The sequence below is a fragment of the Dermacentor silvarum genome, chromosome 3 (genome assembly GCF_013339745.2).
Source record: "Dermacentor silvarum isolate Dsil-2018 chromosome 3, BIME_Dsil_1.4, whole genome shotgun sequence".
Classification (NCBI taxonomy): Eukaryota; Metazoa; Arthropoda; class Arachnida; order Ixodida; family Ixodidae; genus Dermacentor; species Dermacentor silvarum.
Window position 1 is genome coordinate 188,779,079 of NC_051156.1, and position 19,675 is coordinate 188,798,753.

A 19,675-nucleotide genomic window follows, 5' to 3' on the forward strand; every position below is an offset into this window, starting at 1 on the left:
CGCGACCAACGTATACCTAGCTATCCGAGTTGGTAGACAGCTTGGGGCCACTGGGTTGGCGTAAGAGGCTATATAGAAAGATAGATAGATGGATGGATCGATAGGCTCAAGATGCCTGAAGCAGGCAAGAATGCTAATCACATTAATGAAGGAAGGAAAGAAGGGAAGGAAGGGAAAGAAGGAAGGAAGGAAGGAATGAAAGAAGGAAGGAAGGAGGAATAGACGGAAAGACAGGGAGGTTACCCAGTTCTCAGACCAGCTGACTGAACAAAGGGAGCAAGGGGAATGACGTATAATAGAGCAGAGATGTAAAAAAAAAAAAAAGTGTAAAGAAGAAAAAAAAAAGGAGAATACGGCACTGCTTAAAGTCTGTCTCTGAGACCAGTTCTCCGCAAGAAGCGCAACAACGCTTTCAAAGCCTTCTGTGCTGAGGACGGTCTCGGCCAGTGTCCCAGGACCCTTTCCTCTGACGAAGGGCGTTTTTCAAGTCCATCTAACACTCTTGAAAGTTCTTTCCTGGGTGCACTGAAGCGGGGACACTCACGGAGAAGGTGGACGATTGTTTCCTCGCAGCTACAGTTGTCGCATGTGGGCTGTTGGCCATTCCGATCCGAAATGAGTAGGCATTTGTGAAGGCCCGCATTAATGAAAGTAACCACAAATATCACTAGAGAAATGCATTTGGATTACATTAATATCATTTAGCTACTGTGTAAGCACGGAAACAGAGAAGCCGGGAAAGAATCTAAATAATAACACTAAAGAACTGTAAAATGATGACATACATATAGAAAGCTGACCGAAGTTCGCTACAAGATAGAGACGAAGTGGTTAGCAGTGGTCGAACAAGAGATATCCCAGACTGAAGCCACGACGTTTTGACAAGGTGACTCGTAGAAACGCGCTAGCGAGTGCCCGTGTCAAAGCATTGGCTCGTACCTGTGTCACTCGAGTTTTAAAACCGCATACCGCTTTTGTCGTCGGATACGGCCGTGCGCACTGAATCGCTTTCAGTCGTATACCCAGTGTACAATGCATTGTACTGCATTGTACTGTTATTGGATTTCAGTCGCCAATGCAGTAAACGTTTAACGCGACAGCGTTAAGGGCCCCGTGTCGCAGAAAATCCGGCGTTGGCTTCGGCGTAAGCATTCGGCGTCCCTAGCATCCGTGGCGGAGAAATTCAGCGACCACTCCGACTAAACGCCTCGGGGGCGCGTGCCTAGCATCCGTGGCGGAGAAATTCATCCCGAACCACCCGACCACACAGGCCCTCGGCGTGGCGCAAGGGGTTAGTGAACAAAAATTTGAATTTCTCAAAGTAAAATACGTAAGAAAAATTGTAAGTACGACTTAACTACAACCTACAGACATGATTGCGTCGGATTGTAATTTGAATATACGAGAAAAAAAAAGCCTGATAAGCAGCCAGGGATCTTTGAATGCTATCGCGTTCCACTCTTAAAGACGAAGCTTAAGCGTCCTCCAATTCTGATGGTGCGCGGCTCAAGCAAGCAACGCTCACGCAACAATTTTTCTAGACACGCTCCATCGGCAAGACCGGTATCAGCGAAGTGACCTAAAAGCTTTAGCAGTACAATAGTGATAGTTTTCTCAAGATTTTCCCTTTTTGGCGGGCTTTCTTTATCAGCCGGAAAAACATAAACGGGTCAAAAGTACGTACGTACATGGCTGAAAATATGCCAACTTTAAGTTTCTTTCAATTCTCTACAAATTCTTCATTGACTGTACGCCATTCAGAGCAGTAATTGAAGAAATAGCTAATTTCATTGAATTCATAAATTGAATGGTATCAACCAAAATATTACTGGCGGCTGCTCTACTCGATTGTGAAAAATATGCACTTGGTTATCTTCGCATAGAATGGCCCGTATACTTCTTAAAAAAACGCGATGCATGATAGCTGGGACATCCTTTATACTACTGCCTGTATCCCGAAAACACTACAGCGGATAACTTTATATAATAGGAAAAAAGAAAAAGCCCACGACCTCCCGTGAGCGTTACGAACTCGTGAAACATAAACAGAAGAATGTGTTCACGCTGATAAAATCCAGTTCTCTCGAGAGAGGTTTTGTACTCTACTTTATTCAGTCGGCTGCCCTTAACGCCTTTGTTTGTTGCGATAACACAGGGTTACCACCCTATCGTTACTGATATCATCTGGAACCAACTGTGCACGCGTGCATGGTTTATCGCGCATGCGCTGTTGGAAAGAAGCGGTTGCAGTAACGGTACAACGGTAACGCTATTGGGCGCGGGGTCACACTGTGGCGCCGCCTGACGCCACACTGTAAAATAATTTACACCCTTAAATGTAAGCAAGGGTGTAAATGTGTCTATAACTCACACCTTTACACCCTTTTTGGGTGTGCATTTGGGCCAGGAGTGAGCACGCGATCCTGGCAGTAGTGCACCCAGGATATCTGCCAGGGGGGAATTTTGTGTGTGTGTGTGTGTGGGGGGGGGGGAGCAAGCACTTGGATAATATGTAATTTCCTTGCCAGAGGAATCCAACAGCAAATGAAATGCCTAATAATTATGCCTAATAATTGCCTAATGACACCAAGGATGATGACGGTGTTGATTGCTTCAGCGTGAATGAATAAATACAAGACAACGATAGAGTGTTTTTGTTAATCTGGAAAATTCGACCTCAAGCCACCTCCTGAATTGTAATGACAATGTGAACAGAGCACTGTAGGTAGACGTTGGACTGGTGGGGCAGGACGCTTGGGGGGGGGGGGGGGGGTTGAACCCCCCCGCCCCCGTCTTTGGTGCGCCACCGGCTCCTGGTTAGACGCCTTGGCAGACTTCGCTTCGTAATGCGCTATTGATGCACTTCCAAATGCGCAAGTTGGATGCGGCTACTATCCGTCGGTCAAGCTGGTGCAGGCAAAAGCCGGTCCGCACCAGGTAGCACCGCCAGACAGGAGCATGTGAGCGCGAGCGCGCGCTCTAGCCCTGACGTGCACAAAGCAAACGCTGCAGTTGCTTGTAGCTGCGGTCTGCAGCGTAGATACCGCGGATCGCGTAGGACAAGCGCGTTTGGCGCGTTGTAGGCGCCAAAATCGGAAGTAGTGGCGTCTACTTCAACATCCAAATCAAATTTGAACTGCGCGTCACGGTGACGATCAGTAGGCGGAGCTTTGGGGGCAGGCCCCGCTCCGCCGTAGCCTTTGCAGAGCAAGGTATTGAAGAAGGAGCGGAAGCACCGCGAAGGGCGTGTTTGATTGCCAATAACTCCGCTTGTGCTGAACGCATTGAAGTACTTTTCGCGGCGAAATATTTCCGAAATAGTCTGTTTTAACTTCAAATGCATTTCTCGACTTCGATAAAAAGTGGTTCGGGGCCCCTTTAAAGTTGCCGTAGAGGCTCCCTTTAGGAACTTAAAGGGAGCCTATACAGCTATTCTATCTCACTTGATGGCCGAGTGCCATCACGCGGTCAAAACTGCCTCCGCTGTGCTGCGGAGAAGCCGACTCGTCGGAGGCGATGCGTGAGCTTCACATGGTCCGGCCGATCTAGCGCTGTTGAAATTACCACTCACTGTTTGTTTCCTTCCTCTGTGGTTACATAGTCAGCTTCTGTCTCGGTGCATGTGGTCGCAAGTGTTTTGCCGCGCCGAACTGGTTAAGTGGCGAAGTAGCCGTGGTATGTACGATGCGCTGACAGCTGTGGTATGACGGGGTGCAGCGCGCTCAGCTCTCATATAACCTAATTAAAACGGTGAATCGTTTTACGCGGTGCTTCGCGGAAAATATCACGTGAGCCGCCAACTGCAAGAATGAAGTTCCTTCTATCTTTTTATCCAAGCGCGTCACTGCAGATGTTATTGAATTTAAGGTGCCCACGATTCGTGCAGTGATGAGACTCGCAACGCGGGTAAAGTATAGACGCGGCGTTGTATTTATGCGCATACGGGAGCTACACTGGAATCGTTAGTATCGACATAGTGACGCAGGGCAATGAATGCGAGCACACATTTTTGCTACGGCATACACCCAGTCCAAATAGAGCTTTCATACCGAAACTCGATAACCTTCAGGGGCGCCTTCTCGCGTGTGACGTCAGCTGGGGGACTCCGCTGTCGTGCCACGCGCGTGCTCGCTGCATGAAAGGTTTCGTGACGCGACCTGTCGACCTGAGCTGCTCGAGTTTCTTCAGATATCTCGAGTCTTCACATTTGTACTACACAGTGTACGGGACATCCTAGAGCGCAATTCTCCGCGATATCTAGCGAACTCGCCGTTGGAATCGCGCTTGGCGTAGATTGCTGCAGGAGTCGTCTACCCTCCATCATTGTGTGCACGTGCACGCATGCGGGGCGTGACTATGATATGAAGCGGGGTTGTGGCACCTTCATAATAGCTTGGCGGTTCCATTTTAATAGCGAAGCTGTTTAAGCTGGAGGTAGTCCGGTGGTGTACGCCCGAAATGTGGGCCGATCCTGCAGGTAGTGCAGAAAGGGTTCAAGCGCAATGGCACATACCTCTGTGAACTAGCGAAGCTGTTTAAGCTCGAGGATGGTCCGTCGAGTGTACGCCGCAAAACCCCCGCCTGGCGATGACGTCACCATGCGTCTCCTAGCAAAGCTTCGCCGCAGCTGCGCCGACCGCGCCGATCCTCGCCACAGCTGCGTGAGCCAAGACGTCATCGCGCGCGCCGCATCGCTACGCCTTAGCTTTGCCGAGCCATGACGTCACCGTGCCGTGCGAAGGGGTTGCCACGGCTGAGCAGAGGCGGAGCTAAGCCGTGACGTCACTGCGCCGACCCACGGGATACACAGCTCCGCGTCGGCGCCGCGGCGACACAAAAGTCCCGCCGTCTCCGCGCCGAGCACATCGCCGCGAAAACTGGGTGGCCGAAAAAGAGCGTCTCTCCCGAAGAAGAGGAAACGCGGCGCGAAAGCCGCCGCGCCGCTACTCGAGAGCGAGTGAGACGACTTCGATACGATCCCGAGTATTGCGCCGCGAAACGTCGGCAATTCGCAGAAGATCCGGAGTTCCCGAAACCGAGCAATAGCGTTTGAGTGTCCATCCAGATACTTTAATGACCGATTGTTCGTTGCGCCTTGGAATGTCGATGATTCCGGGGTGACCTTGCGCAAAACGTGGCCCATGCAGTCTCGAAGCATAACCTCGCAAGAACGGAGATAGGTGGGGTCGCCAACTTCGCTGTTTGCCCAGTCTTCGCACCACTAGTGTGAAGCTGCCCCTAATTTTTTAATGCGAAAGCATTATATGCCCCATTCGGCGTCGTCGGCGGCGTGACCGAGCGATGGTACCAAAAATGACCGACAGAGCAAGGTGTAAAAAAAAGGAGAAAAAGAAATGAAATCAAATGATTTCAGTGCCAGGACATTAACCTAACTCGCGCTGCAGCGCCATCGTTTACGTTACAATGCGTGCCACCAACCACCCATCCACAGGTTTTCGGTGGTTATGAAATGTCTGGAATCTCTGGTAGAAGGGCTGACAAAATTAATGGGCAAAGTCGACGACGCGAAGTGCCTCGAGGGGCCAGTCGCGCGGCAATTTTGCGTGTGTTCGCGGGCCTCTTTCACGCCCCAGAAAACACTTTTATGTAGCACGTACTGAGCAACAGAAAGCTGTATCGGGAGTTTTTCATGTCGCTCTACAATTTTCTCATTGACACTTTTCATCTAAGTATAATATTTGAGAAGTTGATTCATTAATTAAAACTACTTATATAATTCGGCGCAATTAAAAAAATAATCTGAGTATCTCCAAGCGACGGCAAACAACAATACCTTGGTTCTGTCCAGCTACGTGGCATTTGCATATTTTTAAATCTTGGTGCACGATAGTTGTGACACCGTGTATATGTATGTAACGGTGCAAGCTTTTAACGACACGTAGCACTGCTTGAGGGGTCGCTGCTGCAGGTAGCATCCGATTAATTAATTCACCATCCGAAAGGAAGCGTTGTTAAGCATGCATCCACGCATGCGTGACAGATTTATGGGCCCGTACCTCCTCCCCTCTCTAAAGAATCAAAGTTCTTACGCTAGAACTGTTCGTAAAAGATGGCAGCCAATCGGGATGATGAACATTTTAGCCCCGAAGGGCGGCTGGCCAGTGACAAAGGGCAGTTACAAACTAAACCCTGTGCTATGGTAGCTGTGCGTATGCGACTGTCGGTTATTATAGCCCTGTAAATCAAGTCTCTGTAAAACAAAGTATCTCTAAATAAATGTCCGGCTGGTGGTTTCATAGCACTCTGACATGCAACACTGTACAAACGAAATCATCACAGACGACTTCAGAGATGCGTAAAAATATACTAAACGAGCATTAAACGGGTCCAATAGCGCTAATCGGGCTTCGGGCCGCCGAATAGGACCACTTATATGCTCGCAGTAGTGGTTAGCCTACCCGCCGCGATGGCGCTGTCGCTATGGGGTTCTGTTGACGAGCACGAGGTCGAAGGTTCGATTCCCAGCCGCGACGGCCGCACATCGACGAGGGTGAAATGCAGGAAAACTCGCGTACTTAATTTAGGTGCAAGTCAAAGATCACCAAGTGGTCAAAGTTTTACCCGGAGGCCTCTCGATCCACTAAGGCGCCATCTCTCATAGCCCCCGAAAGTTGCATATATTTGAGACGTTCGACTCCACGAATCAATCAATACTCAGGAGTGCTGTCTAATACGCGACCTTTGAAGCGAATATCACATGAGTGCCCTTCGGACAGCTTTGGGGCATTTACATGACAGGCCTTTTACAGAGGAGAAGATCTTGGGCCCGTGGTCTCGTGCGTCTGCTATGTGCAAGGCTACAAAGGCGCTGCTGCGTTTTTTTGAAATGCACCGCCAGCCTGTATGACCGCCTGTGACTAACTCAGCGATGATTGCTTGTCTGTGTAACTTGCAAAGGTGTGAACTTCTCTCTTCCTTCTCCTCTTTCAATCCCCTTTCCCCTTCCCCAGTGCAGGGTAGCCTACCGGGCTCAGCCTGGTTAACCTTCCTGCTTTTTCCTTATGCCTTATCTCTCTCTCTTGAAGCGCTGTCGGAGGGCTGGCGAGACGAGCTGTCGACATAAGTGACGCTGATCGCTGGATTCGTGTATAGAGTTACTGTATATGCTACCAAAGGTAACAGATACAGTAACTCTAGATTCGTGTTCTTGTTTTTGTTTTGCGCAGAAAAACACCAGCGGTGCGACACCTGTCTCGAGGCGTTGAATGCGCGGACGTCTCGTCATCTGCCCGACCATGCTACTGCGTCTGCTGAGCGCCGCCTGCCTGTTGGCGGCCGCGGCTGTGGCCAGTCCGCGACCGCCCGAGGAGGACGCCTTTCGGTCCAACGCCATCGAGGTGGACCACAAGTCCGCCTCGCTCGCCAAGAAGAACGATGTCGGCGGGTCCTCGTCGGCGGCGATGTCGTCCCAGTCGTGCTCCCTGGACGCCACCCTGGCGTCCATGACCATGGGCGACTTGGAGAGGCTCATCGAGCGCTTCGCCAAGCTTCAGGGCATGACCGTGTCCGGAGTCGTCAAGCAGCTCTACTCGGCGCTGTACTCGTCCATCAAGCGGAAGGTCGCCAGCGAAGAGGTATGTACTGTTACTGAAAATTCGGCAGCGTGGGTAGTTGGCTAAAAACTACTTAAAGCTGTGCAAATACTATACGGAGAGACCGGACTGAAGCAACTACACACAGCCAGCTCGGTGTCCCGTGATTGTGTACTTGCTTGAGCCTGATCTTCTATATAATTTTTCTTGCGCACAAATTTAAGCAGGTAATATTACATGTGAGCATAGAGAGAAAGAGAGAAGGGAAAGGAAAGGCAGGGCATGGTATACAGACGCACGTCCGGTTTGCTACCCTGCACCGAGGAAAGGGGGATATAGAGATGAAAAGAGAGAAAGAAGGGAGAGTAAGGGCACTACCATTGCAAACACAGGAACACAGAGTCTTTGAGCGGTCCCATAGACCTCTCGACTTGAGGTACTGTAGAGGTGCTCGCGCCGCTTCCTGAGCCAACGAGGCCGCACGGCCATACCCCAAGTATCCTCGCTTCCGAGAAGGTAGTGCGTTGAATTTCATTATAAAGTTATACGAGTATGCCGAAGATTCTACCGTATCCTCGTACCCCGGTATTCACAAACATCATTCAAGCCAAAAGCTCTTCTTCGACTCTGTAATGATTATGATGATGATCGATAATGGTAATCGTCACTCCCCTTTTCATCATACCCTTTAGTCGGTTGGCGACAAATTGTCACCTTGCCTGTATGAGCTAATTAGGTTTTACAACATCTATGCTAATCTAGCTTTCTGCCTATCTCTACCTTGTAAAGTTGCCTATGCCTGTAGAGAAAACATTTTGTTGGCAAGGAAAGGTGGGCCCGCAATTTCAGGGCCTCGCTCGCTGCTTTCTTCAGCGGCGTCCCCGGTGCATGAAGGCTGCAAAGTACCTCTCATACCTTGGCATCAGTCGGCTATATTGTCAGCCACTTCGCGGTACTGGGTTCTGAGGTCAAGAATGTAAAGGTTGGAAAAGGGTGCAGTGTGTGCGAAGCAGCGTCATACACCTTGAGGAGTTCTCTCCTATGCTCCGCTGCCATCCTACTCCACTGGCTTTGAAAATTTCGATAACAACCGTGTGTACCGACGGTCATCCGAAATCTCAAGATATTGCTAATTGTTCAAAAGCGTCACTGCTAAGTAGTACAAGGCTGACGGTTTCTCACCACCGGGTAAATGTATATATTTTTTTCCATCGCAGGGCCTGTCGCCGATGGCGCTGGAGGCGATCCAGGAGCTGTGCCTAGGGGGCGCTGGTCCCGCCTACCAGCTGGTGCCCCCGCACGGCCCCATCTTCTCGGGCCTCAGCAGCGCCTTCATGCCGAACACGGAGTTCGCGCCCCTGCCGCCCATTAGGAATCTGCGACCGCCGGTTCGTATATCAGGCGTGCATTTGCCTTTCTACGAATGCGTCAGTGGCTTACAACAAAGATACTGACTTTATCGATCGATCGATTGATGGATTGATTGGGTTGAGAGAGAGAGTTCATTAATAAATATTTGAGAGGTTTGCCTGGTGGCACGCCTAGCATGCTGCTCCAAATGGGTATGATGACAATTGAAATGTTATGCGCAGTTGACATCAGGACACACAGCATACACAGAAAAAAAAAAAGCACACCGCATCTCGTAACGCCAAAACTAAATATATTTTATCATTGAGACCAGTGTCTCTAAGGAAGCTTAAGAAGTTGACAGCGTTTAATGCCCCAAAGCAACACGCGGGCTTTTAGGGGAGGCCGGTAGTTGGGTGCTTCGGTTTAATTAGGACCCTGCGCCGCTGTGGGCCCTATAGGGCTAAGGCGTTTTGCAGCGAAATATGAGGTCGCGGGTTTTATTTACCGCCGTGGTAAAGCCTTCGTGACTTAAACCCGATAAATTCTGACCACTTGGGATTTTTTAAATGTGGAATCAAAAGCAACGGTATGCAGGAGGGCTTTCTTACGAAAGGTCTATAGACTACCTTAACTGTGGTCGGGTACAACCTTAGAAGGCAGCGGCATTTGCCCCTCAAAGGCAGATGCGCACGAGCCTCGACCAATGGGCGCGCACTGTAGGCTGACGTCATGAGCCGGACGGCCGGTGACCCCGCCGACGGAGAACGTGGCAGCCCGCGCTTCGAACTGGGCCGAGTCGCGTCAGCGGGACGATTTCTTTAGTCGCGGAGGCAATCGGCTGCCGCGCTTCGGTCATCTGGGCGGGGCCTCTCCTGCCTTCTTAAGTTGTACCCGAGTATAGTACATGTGTCGCTGGAGGGGTGTCTAGAGCACATATGTCATAGAAACAACATGCGGCGATAGATACAATTTATTCTTCTTGCGCTGACAAGGCGGTGTGAGCAGTGTTCGGGCTTTCATCTTGACTGATAATAAAGCCCCTCTAAAATTTCACGCGCGGTATTATCTCCTACCCTGCTCGTATGAACGACACGTGTGGTCCTTCGGAATCAGCTGTGTTGCCGCATTCCGCGCGATCTAGACGACCTCCTGGCGGTTAACTGATCGACGATTGCGCAGCACCCTTTTTCTCGAAGCGGCCTTGTAAGATGCGTTGGCATACAGCCCGGACAAGGTTCCTGGTAGGTTCGTTTTTTTAGCTTTGGCACTGGGCGTGCATGTTGCAAATGTATATCATCTCTACTACCGCTATGGGCAAACTACATACGGAAAGTGATGCCATAAAGATCCGATGGCGTCGCTGCCACCTTCCGTGCGCGGGCAAAATAAGACCTTGCAGAAAGCAGTTTCTGGCCACGTCTATTGATCTTGCATGCCGACAAAATTCACGCCAGTTGCATGGAAGGTACAGCCGCTTCCAAGTCGTGAGAGACGCGCGAGAAGACGGCCTTGCTCTGCGGGGCGACCCGTGCGGCAGCTGCGGGATCTGAAGCATTGTGCCAGGAGCATGCTCGGCCTAATAACATGCCAGACCTGAATTGCACGGGGAAACGTGAAAAGGGCCGTTGTAACCGAATATGCACGCTTCCTCATGGCGCTCTCGGTATCTCCATGCCAAAAGATTAAGCGTTTTAGCTGATAACACGCGCCCGACTCTCACAACAAAATATGAGGGCTTTCTGGCCGTTCCGATTAGGCGGTGATACGAAAAAATTATAACGCCAACAGCGGTGTAAAAAGAAAACCGAGGCGTTAATTTTTGGATGCCGTCTTCTGCAGCGCTTGGCGCTTATAGATAATGCGTTATTTTGTATTTTGGCTCAACAATAATTATTACAGGACGTGGCGTGATCAGCCATTGCCGAAGAAGAGAAGCTTCAGCCTACGGAGAGCGTTTCCACAAGGGGCCTTGTGGTTGAAACTTTTCCTCCTTCCTGAGGTTTCCCTTGTTAGGCCGCTGCGGAATTCTTAGAATCCCCGTCTTTCTGTGGCTCGATCCCTTGCCGTTTTTTGGAGAAAACTGCATTATGCTCAATACCATAGCCATTAGAGCAGCAATGATCGCTTCGTTGGATCAGTTTGATATTTCTGTGTCTAATATAGACAGAGCGCATGCGATGTTGTCATTTAATTGGCCGATGACATTATCTGGGATGGGTGAAGACATAGTTTTCCATATCAGGTGCCGTGACAGAATCGCACGCGTTATCACTCACGTGCGCAATTCCCTTGCCATCGCGCGTAGTAAGACGGCGCCCTCGGGTAATGCGCACAACCGGCAAAACAAGTGCGCTTAAATTTCTGGTTTAAAGCAGCGTGCGCCGATCTGCATGTCTGTTAGGCCGCGCATGCTCTTTGGCACACCTCTTCAGGCTCCGAAACTGCCGCAAGGCGTCGCCCCGCAGAGCAAGGCCGGCTGCTCGCGCGCTCTACACAGACGTGGACGCGGCTGTACATCGATGAGCGAAAATAATGTTTTCCAAGAACAGAAGTGTCAGCGCGGTCGTCTGGCGCTTCTTGCTTGTAATGCGTGTTTGTTTACGAAAACGCCAACTTGTCTATTGACTGGCTAATATTGACAGGCTGTGCTGAGCGTGATGTCACGAAGGTGTGGTTGCACTGCTGTAAGTTTCACTGCTAGAAACAATATATTTTTGACAAGCTCTACTGGGCTTGCATTTTGTTAAATGACCTGTTATACTGCTTTTGGGGCAAGTTCTCGAAAGCTATATTGTGAATATTTTTTTTTGTCCAAAGCGGTGAACTGGAGAAGAAGAAGAAGCAGCGGATTTTCGTTGCAATTCGCCCGTTGTTTTAGTGCCATTCATCGAGGGCACAAATATGTTTGTACTCTTCAGACCACTTTGCTTACAAAGAAGGCGATGAAGAATCTAGAAATTTACCTTTGTTTCTCAACAAGTTTAGAGCTCCGATATCTTTCGCGGCTTGTTGCACCTTATTACTTCCTATGAGCCAATCTTGTTTGAACATTCAAAAGACAATTCTGTTGCGTCCTTGTGTACCTTCTAATTTGCCGCAGTTACCATATATATATATATATATATATATATATATATATATATATATATATTATTGTAATTTATTTAAAGCCAATCTGTCGGTCATGTGCAACTAATGTACCACGGCTCTCGTGCGTGGTCTCTTGCAGCCCGGCGCTAAGCTGGTGGTGCAGACCGACGGCGAAGACCTCGGCGCGAGCATCACCGTCTCCCCCAAGATGTCGCTGGTGGAGGCGCTGAGACGCGCCGACTACAAGCTGGCCGAGGACACCGGCCGAGGAAGCGGCGTCCTTCACCTGGGCTTCTCGGCCACGCGTGCGTGCTACATCGTCGAGTCCGTTGCGGGGCTCAGGGCATCGCCCGAGCGCGCCTGGAAGATCACCATCTCGGACCGCTTCGGAAAGGTAAAACCATTCGGGGTGCCCAGCATGGCCTCCGAAATCACGCGCAGCAAACTTATTGTTCTGCCCCATTTTTCTCGGAACTCATGTCAGTGGTGAGACGAACACGATAAAAAAAAAAAAAAAAAAAAGGGAGATGGATTTCAACTGAGCTAGCCGGCTCATACATTTCTAGAATTTGGCTCATCAGTTGGACAACACGGGAAGAAAGTGCTTTGTTGTTCGATATTTCTCCTGAAAATTAAAAAGAAAAGTTAGTCTAAAACATTTGATTTAGGAGCCAAAGTACGTAAGCCCGTGCACTTATAAACTACATACCGCGCGATATAGTAGCTAGTGTGTTCAGCTATTTAGTGGCGCGCTGTAGTAATACCTTTTCTTTTTGTGTGTTTGTGTGTGTGTGTGTCATCTGTTCTGGATTCGTTTCCCCTTTCACTTTTGATTAATAAGAATATTTGCCACGTTTAGCTTGGCAGTTTTCTTGCACTTGCAGAGACACCAAAATATATGCTTTGGGGATGCATATATGTACGCAAGATACGGTATATTTGGTTTATATTTAGTCAATCGGACGTCGATTTGCATACTGACGTCCCCAAGTGCTCTCCGAAGCGCTCGACCACTGATGTGCTGAGTGAACAGAGAGAGAAATGCTTCAGTTTAATTGTGTGGTTATCAAGGCCCCTCGAACACTCAAGCTTTGAGACCTGTATCCGGAACCTAGTGGCATACGCCGTAATACGCTTTGTTAGCTTTATAGAACGCCGCTCAGCGTTGTAATGTAGATAATAAGTGTGTGCACTTCTGTGCCAATGAGAGGTGGAAATGTTCGTAATTTTCCTTTCCTTGTGCTTATTCTGTGTGCACAGTTGGTGTACGAAGACATCTGCCTGCCGTCGACAGACGACTTGGTGGTTCAGCCGAGGATGACGATCATCCTGACCTACGTCGAAGCCAAGCGGAAAACGCAATGAACCCGCTTCGCAACGCACTGCCTGTGGGCTGCTAGCCCTCCTGCACGGGGGATCTTCGCCACATCCCCCATTACACTCCCTGTTAACTTATTTCCTGTCTCCAGCCTCGCTCTCTGCTTCCTACTCCAACTACCTCCCGTCAGAAAAAAAGATGGCGCTGTCTGCCTGTCTGTTCTTTTCGGCCAGCCAACGGGCGGGGGCGGGACGCCAACGCAGTACTCGTGGTCACAGTTGCTCTTCCCCTGACCGTACGTCATTGCGACGGTCGACCATCATAGACCTCACGTTAAAATCCGCATCGTTTAGGAAGCTGCTGAATGAGATGCAGCAAGAAGCAATGATGAGAAAGTGAACATCAAAGGAGGTTCTTCGACATCCACTACCAGGAACGTGCATCTGTCCGTGAGAGTAGACGATCTTGCTCGTCACGCTATCGAAGGCTTATCTCGCGAACCAGCGACCGTATCTGCGAGGGATCGATATGGAAGAACGTTACCCTTAGAATACCGGACCGCTCGTCGAGGAAGCACGACTGCGAGCCCACGTCAAGCAGTATCTTGTTAGAATTGCACTGACTGCAGATTTAACCCCTTCAAAGATAAGACAGGTGTAGAAATAGAGGAAAGTTGACATAGCTACCTTGCTTGTGGGGAAAGGCAGAGGCAAAGTTGAGAGAAAGAAAGGAGAGAAGCACAGAGAAGTTAAAACGAGAGCACAATGCAAGGGTAGCACGAAGCGTTCTCAAAGCATATCATACTGTGGTCCTCGGTCCTCGGAATCCGAAGCACCGCATTTACAGCTTTTTGTGTAGACAGCCAGCCGCTGTCTGAACTGAAGGGCTCAGGGTCAGTGCTCTCAAGACGGACTCCTTGAATGCCAAGTGTGTTTCAATGGGATGGGATAGGCGGGTTGAGGTAAGGTCATGCTTCTGCAAATGTCAGTCAGTTCGAAGGTGTCCTTGTAAACATCACCTAGCTTCCCATGAAAGTGGGATCAAGAGAGATGCGTAGGCTGGAGATTAAGCCGCAGTCTAGCTCTGAGGTTGGAACAGTGACCACGCTGCTGCAAGTCCCTCTCGTTGGCTGGCTCCCGAGTCGGTTCTGTACAAACTTTTTGACGACTCCCTTAGTCGAGTCGTTGAAGCGTGTATTCATTATAGGTTGTGACGTCAAGCTAGGCACGTTAGCCCAGCAGTCGAAGCAACTGTGCCGACAGCAAGCACTGTACCGGGCAGCAGCACCGGAGATTGCGAAAGTGAACCCAATAAAGGAAAAAAAAAAGAGCGAGAAAGAAAGAGTGGTAAATGTGAGGAACACTGACTTTATTTCATTTTGCTGGGCGTCGATGCCAGTCTCACTTTAGAGTTGTTTTTCAGATATGACTATAGGCACCTTGCGCTGAATCTTTACACAGTGACACAAACAGTGCCAGAACACAGAACCTCGATGGAGGCGAAATGCAAAAACGCCCGTGTGCTTGCGTTGTAGTGCACGTTAAAGAACCCCAGGTGGTCAAAATTAATCCGGAGCCCTCCACTGTAGTGCACGTTAAAGAACCCCAGGTGGTCAAAATTAATCCGGAGCCCTCCACTACGGCGTGCCTCATAATCAGAACTGGTTTTGGCACGTAAAACCCCAGAAAGAAGAACACAGAACCCATAGACCAGGGGCCGAATGTACAAAGCTTTGCGTTCATAAGTGAACTTTGCCCATTGGCCTGCATCCTACATTAATAATACGTGCAGCTTCAGGATTGGCTGGACTTTTCTCTCACGAACAATTCTCGCGCAACAACTTTTTGTGGATACATTCACGAAAAATACTTACACTAGAATCGTTGGTAATATATATATATATATATATATATATATATATATATATATATATATATATATAAGCCAATTCTGAAGCTGGACATATCATTAGCGAAGGCAGTTGGTCAAAGCCATTAGAGCACTTGCGAACGAAAAGCTTTGTGAATTAATCTTCTACACTCGCATTCGCTTTTAGAGCAAGCGCACTTACTCGCGATCCCAGTCACCATCTGTAGGCGCGGCGACTGCGGGTTTGATGACGTGTGACAGCTGATGACAAAGCTGTGGAGAGCGAACGCTGGCAGCGAGGCTGCGTGAAAAACAGGGGCCGAACTGACGAAGCTTATTGTTCTTAAGTGCTCGTTGTCATTGAGCGGCCGCCATTGCTAATCATGTGTCCAACATCGTCATTGGCTTGCCATCGGTTCTTACGAACAGCTTTAGCGTAAGAACGTTTTTGGGAATACTGGCCCAGGCTCGGCACCTATCATGGCCGTTCGTTCCGCCTGTTCCCACAGTTCCCGGCAAAAAAAGTGACTGCCACCTAAAAGCGGTAAAAAATATAGTCTAAAGCGAGTGATGGAAGCAAAATAAGTTGGTCTGGATGTACTGTCGGCGTCAAATGAAGCTTGAACAACAGAGCCTGTGCCCGAATCATAACTGAAGGTAGAGTGAGCGCCGTCAGCCAAAACCATCACTATTGACAGGCGCGCACATCCGGTTCCGTCGCACTTTGCGATGATGCTCGCCCTATACTGGGATATTTCCGATTTTATTTTCTTTGAGTTTTGTTTTCTCGCTTTTTCAAATAAAAGAGAACCAAGACAAACACGAAACTATCGCAGTATAGGGCGAGCGTCATCGCGTATTGCGGTCAAACCGGATGTGCGCGCCTGTCAGTAGTGATGACTGGCCGACGGCGCGCACTTTACCTTCAGTTATGATTCGAGCATGCGCTCCGCTGTTCGCGTTTCATTTGACGCCGATAGTAGCGCCTCCTATCGCTTATCACGAGGCTAGAGCTGTCCGAGTTTCGGAAATGTCGAAATGCGCATGCCCTGCATATATGACTGGGCATGATCACGCTATCGATGAGAATGCTTGTTATTAAGAGTGAGAACAAGAGCGTGACCACCATATTCGGAAACACAGCTCAAGACGGTGCGCATAACGAAGGAAACGACAGCCGAATGGTGGCGTTAAGTGGCATTTCCGTGACCGGCGGAGTGCTTTGTCTGTCAGCTGCCAGCAAACAGTGGATATATTTCTACAGCGAAGCTGTATATGGCTAGTTTCCACGCGGATCAATGTCCGTAGACCAAAAACGTGGGCCGATCCCGAAGATAGTCCAATACCGGGCTGACCCGCGGCTGTGTTGAAGCAGGCTTCAAGCACTCCACCAACTTGCAAAAATAAGTTTAATATCTTGGGTCCAAATACAACCCGTATCAGACATTAAGCTGATAAGAACAGATACTGCACTTTGACCCGCGTCGGTCGTGTGTACGTTCGCACCATACGCGTGTACGCCACCCCGCGTATTCAAACTAGTGCTATACCAATCTGAGTGTCTTTTGTCTCCTGACGTCATGCCCTACGTCGGCTCCTTTCCTCAGTTCTGCTCTGACTGTGAAATGGGTACGCCGCGTGTTGTATGGTCTGAAGAAGAACCGTTTGCCTACCAAGAACGACGGCGTGAACAGAAAAGGGAATGGGCGTGGCGGCGGCGGAAGGAGACCACCGACGATGAACGGGCCACACCCGCCGTGGTTGCTCAGTGGCTATGGTGTTGGGCTGCTGAGCACGAGGTCGTGGGATCGAATCCTGGCCACGGCGGCCGCATTTCGTTGGGGGCGAAATGCGAAAATACCCTTGTACTTAAATTTGGTCGCACGTTAAGGAACCCCAGGTGGTCTAAATTTCCAGAGTCCTCCACTTCTGCGTGCCTCATAATCAGGTCGTGGTTTTGCCACGTAAAACCCCATAATTTTTTTCAATAATGGCAGTCGGGGCAGGTAGCATGACGTCATGGATCGGATTGTGCAGGCCTTGTGCTATCTAGGTGGTGTTGCTCATATACCCCCGTAAGCGCGGCCTCCCGATTACGACGACAGAAGTGAAATTCTACGTTCGAATGATGAACCGCAACGGAGCCAGCTGTGGAAGAAGACGACTACGAACGCGTGTGCAGTGACACGGGCGCGTTCGCGTGGTTGCGCCGAGGGGGCATGGACGGACGTTTCGCCTAGTCATATACGTATACAGATTCGCTGTAAAACACATAAGCACACAGTAAAGTTTCTGCGGAGCAAATGAGGAACAAACAAACAAGACACAAACGCGTTACATTCAAACCCAAAAACAGAAAGAACCCAAAAGCATACCATTGACAAATAAAACCAAAGCACACAAGACTTATTGGCTAGAACTTTTTGCAGATAAAAACGCATCGGGTGATGATAAGGTGGCCACATCATAAGGTAACTTGTTCCAGTCGGCTATCGTTCTTGGAAAGAAGGACAGCTTATTTGTATTGCTTCTGCACTGAGGCATTACAATTATTTTATCGTGTTTGTGCCGAGCTTGTCATGTTCTGTTGTCCAGCATATAAGTATGAAATTCTATTTTGGTATGATTATTAACGACGGCAAATAACGTATTCAACCAGCGTATTTTCTGACGGGATTCCAAGGTGGGAAAACTGGAGTGGCTGAGATCACATATCCATACCTGTCTTCCATAGGCGTGGTATGTGAATCGCAGTGCCTTTCTCTGAACCCACCCAATACTTCTAACATCCGTGTTAGTGTGCGGATCCCAGACCACGTCAGCATATTCCACTAAGAGACGCACGAGTGAAGCATAGGCTACAAGCTTTGTTTTAGTGGATGCATGTTTTAAGCAGTGTCTTATTAGTCACAGTCTTTTGGATGCCACTGAAACCATGTTTTTAAAGTGAGGGCTCCAACTGAGATTCGAGCTGATCGTTACGCTGAGGTACCTTCAATGGAACGCCTTTTTCGGGTTGAGGTCATTTGTTTTGCACTTCTTGACATTTTATGACATCTTCCAGCTGTGGCACCAGTTACTAACAGCACATAAATAGTTATTTAGAATGAGCTGGTTACGTTCAGTAAGAATCGTATGATAAATTACGTAGTCATCTAAAGAAAGCGGGCATGCATAGGAGAGCCAAGCTTGAGTTGATTTAAATACATAATAAAACGAAGTAGTTCAAGGACTGAGCCCTGTTGCACTCCTGAAAATACTGGAGCGATGGGTCAACTTGAACTGAATATCTGAACGTACTGCTGCCGGTGCGATAAGTATGAATCAAGCCATTGCAAAATTTGTTGATTATGTAAGATGTGCCTAAGCTTTAGTAAAAGTTACACGGTCGAAGGCATTTTCAAACTCCAGGAAAATGGCATCTATTTGTCCTGCTTTGCCAAGAAGAAGAATTAGTTTAATGATTTGAAAATGTAGAGAGCTCGGCCGGAAAATGGAACATCTGGCCTGCTACTCTACGTAAGGGAAGGGGAAGAGGGGAAGAAAGAGGGTTACAATGGGGGTTTAAGAAGAAATAATTGGTAGTGCGATCATTGGTAGTGCTGTCGACGACAATAATATACTTGTTCGTCTTCGAACGCTACAGTATATTGGCTGCTGTGGCCACTGATATACATGCACAGATTCCACCACTCTCAGAGTCTGGGTGACGCACGAGACTCCGCAGAAATAGCCAATGACGTAGCGACAATCTTTTTATTTTTTTTTTGGGGGGGGGGGGGGGGGGGCGCATCAACTTGACAGGGGATAGAGAGGGTGATGGGAGAGGAAGAGGGGCTGGGTGGGCCTATATAAACAGAGACATTTGCGGGGGAGGGGAGGGAGGGGCGCGCGCCCGATGTACCATCCCCTGGCTACGCCACTGGAAGTAGCCCAGCGTCGGAAGATACGTGATAGCGCAGTGGTTAGCGTTGTCCGGCTGCCCTAATTACACACTGACGTAGGCACAGGAGTTGGATTTTTAGCCTATCACAGGGGCCGTAGCAACCACGTGAGCCAATCAATGATGAGAAGATGGCGACTTCAACAATATGGCGGAATTCGACAGTGTCCAGAATTGACAGTGTCCGGTTTTGACCACCGCCGCAGTGCAGGAGAGCGGGAAGAAAGTCGACGCGCCAATATTGTGATCCGAACAAGCCGATGTAGCTATAGCTACGTATTTCTTTGCATCTATTTGCCTTTAGACACGGGTGTATGTCTTTAAATTGCTTCCTGCTGATTGAAAACAAGAGTTCATCGGAGTGTCGCAAACACATGAAAGACGCTTGGTCCGCTACCATCTCTCTGTTTTCTATACATCCTGCATTTGCAACACCGAATCGTATACTATACTGTCACTATGTATGCAACGAGTTTCCGGAAATGTATAAAAGTGGAACGGGAAGGTCTGAAATGGAGCCCGACAAGACACGAAGTGTCCCCGCGCAGC

General features: G+C 49.1%; 1 protein-coding gene and 1 non-coding gene across 5 annotated transcripts in view; one reads left to right on the top strand and one right to left on the bottom strand.

Moving 5' to 3' along the window:
• The window catches only part of LOC119446288 (uncharacterized), a 51,536-nt gene extending 36,869 nt beyond the window's left edge, over positions 1-14,667 (top strand). For all 4 annotated transcript variants that reach the window (XM_049664058.1, XM_049664060.1, XM_049664059.1 and 1 more), the window contains exons 2-5: positions 7,188-7,595; positions 8,771-8,941; positions 12,136-12,390; positions 13,257-14,667. In XM_049664058.1, coding sequence (XP_049520015.1) covers positions 7,227-7,595; positions 8,771-8,941; positions 12,136-12,390; positions 13,257-13,361 — 900 coding nt within the window. In that variant the 5' untranslated portion in view covers positions 7,188-7,226 and the 3' untranslated portion in view covers positions 13,362-14,667. The remainder of the gene's footprint in view (positions 1-7,187; positions 7,596-8,770; positions 8,942-12,135; positions 12,391-13,256) is intronic.
• A 1,828-nt stretch (positions 14,668-16,495) lies between these two features.
• Positions 16,496-16,677, bottom strand: LOC119447013 (U2 spliceosomal RNA). Its single transcript, XR_005190906.1, has one exon. It is a non-coding gene; the product is annotated as a U2 spliceosomal RNA (small nuclear RNA).
• Between the last annotated feature and the right edge of the window lie 2,998 nt (positions 16,678-19,675).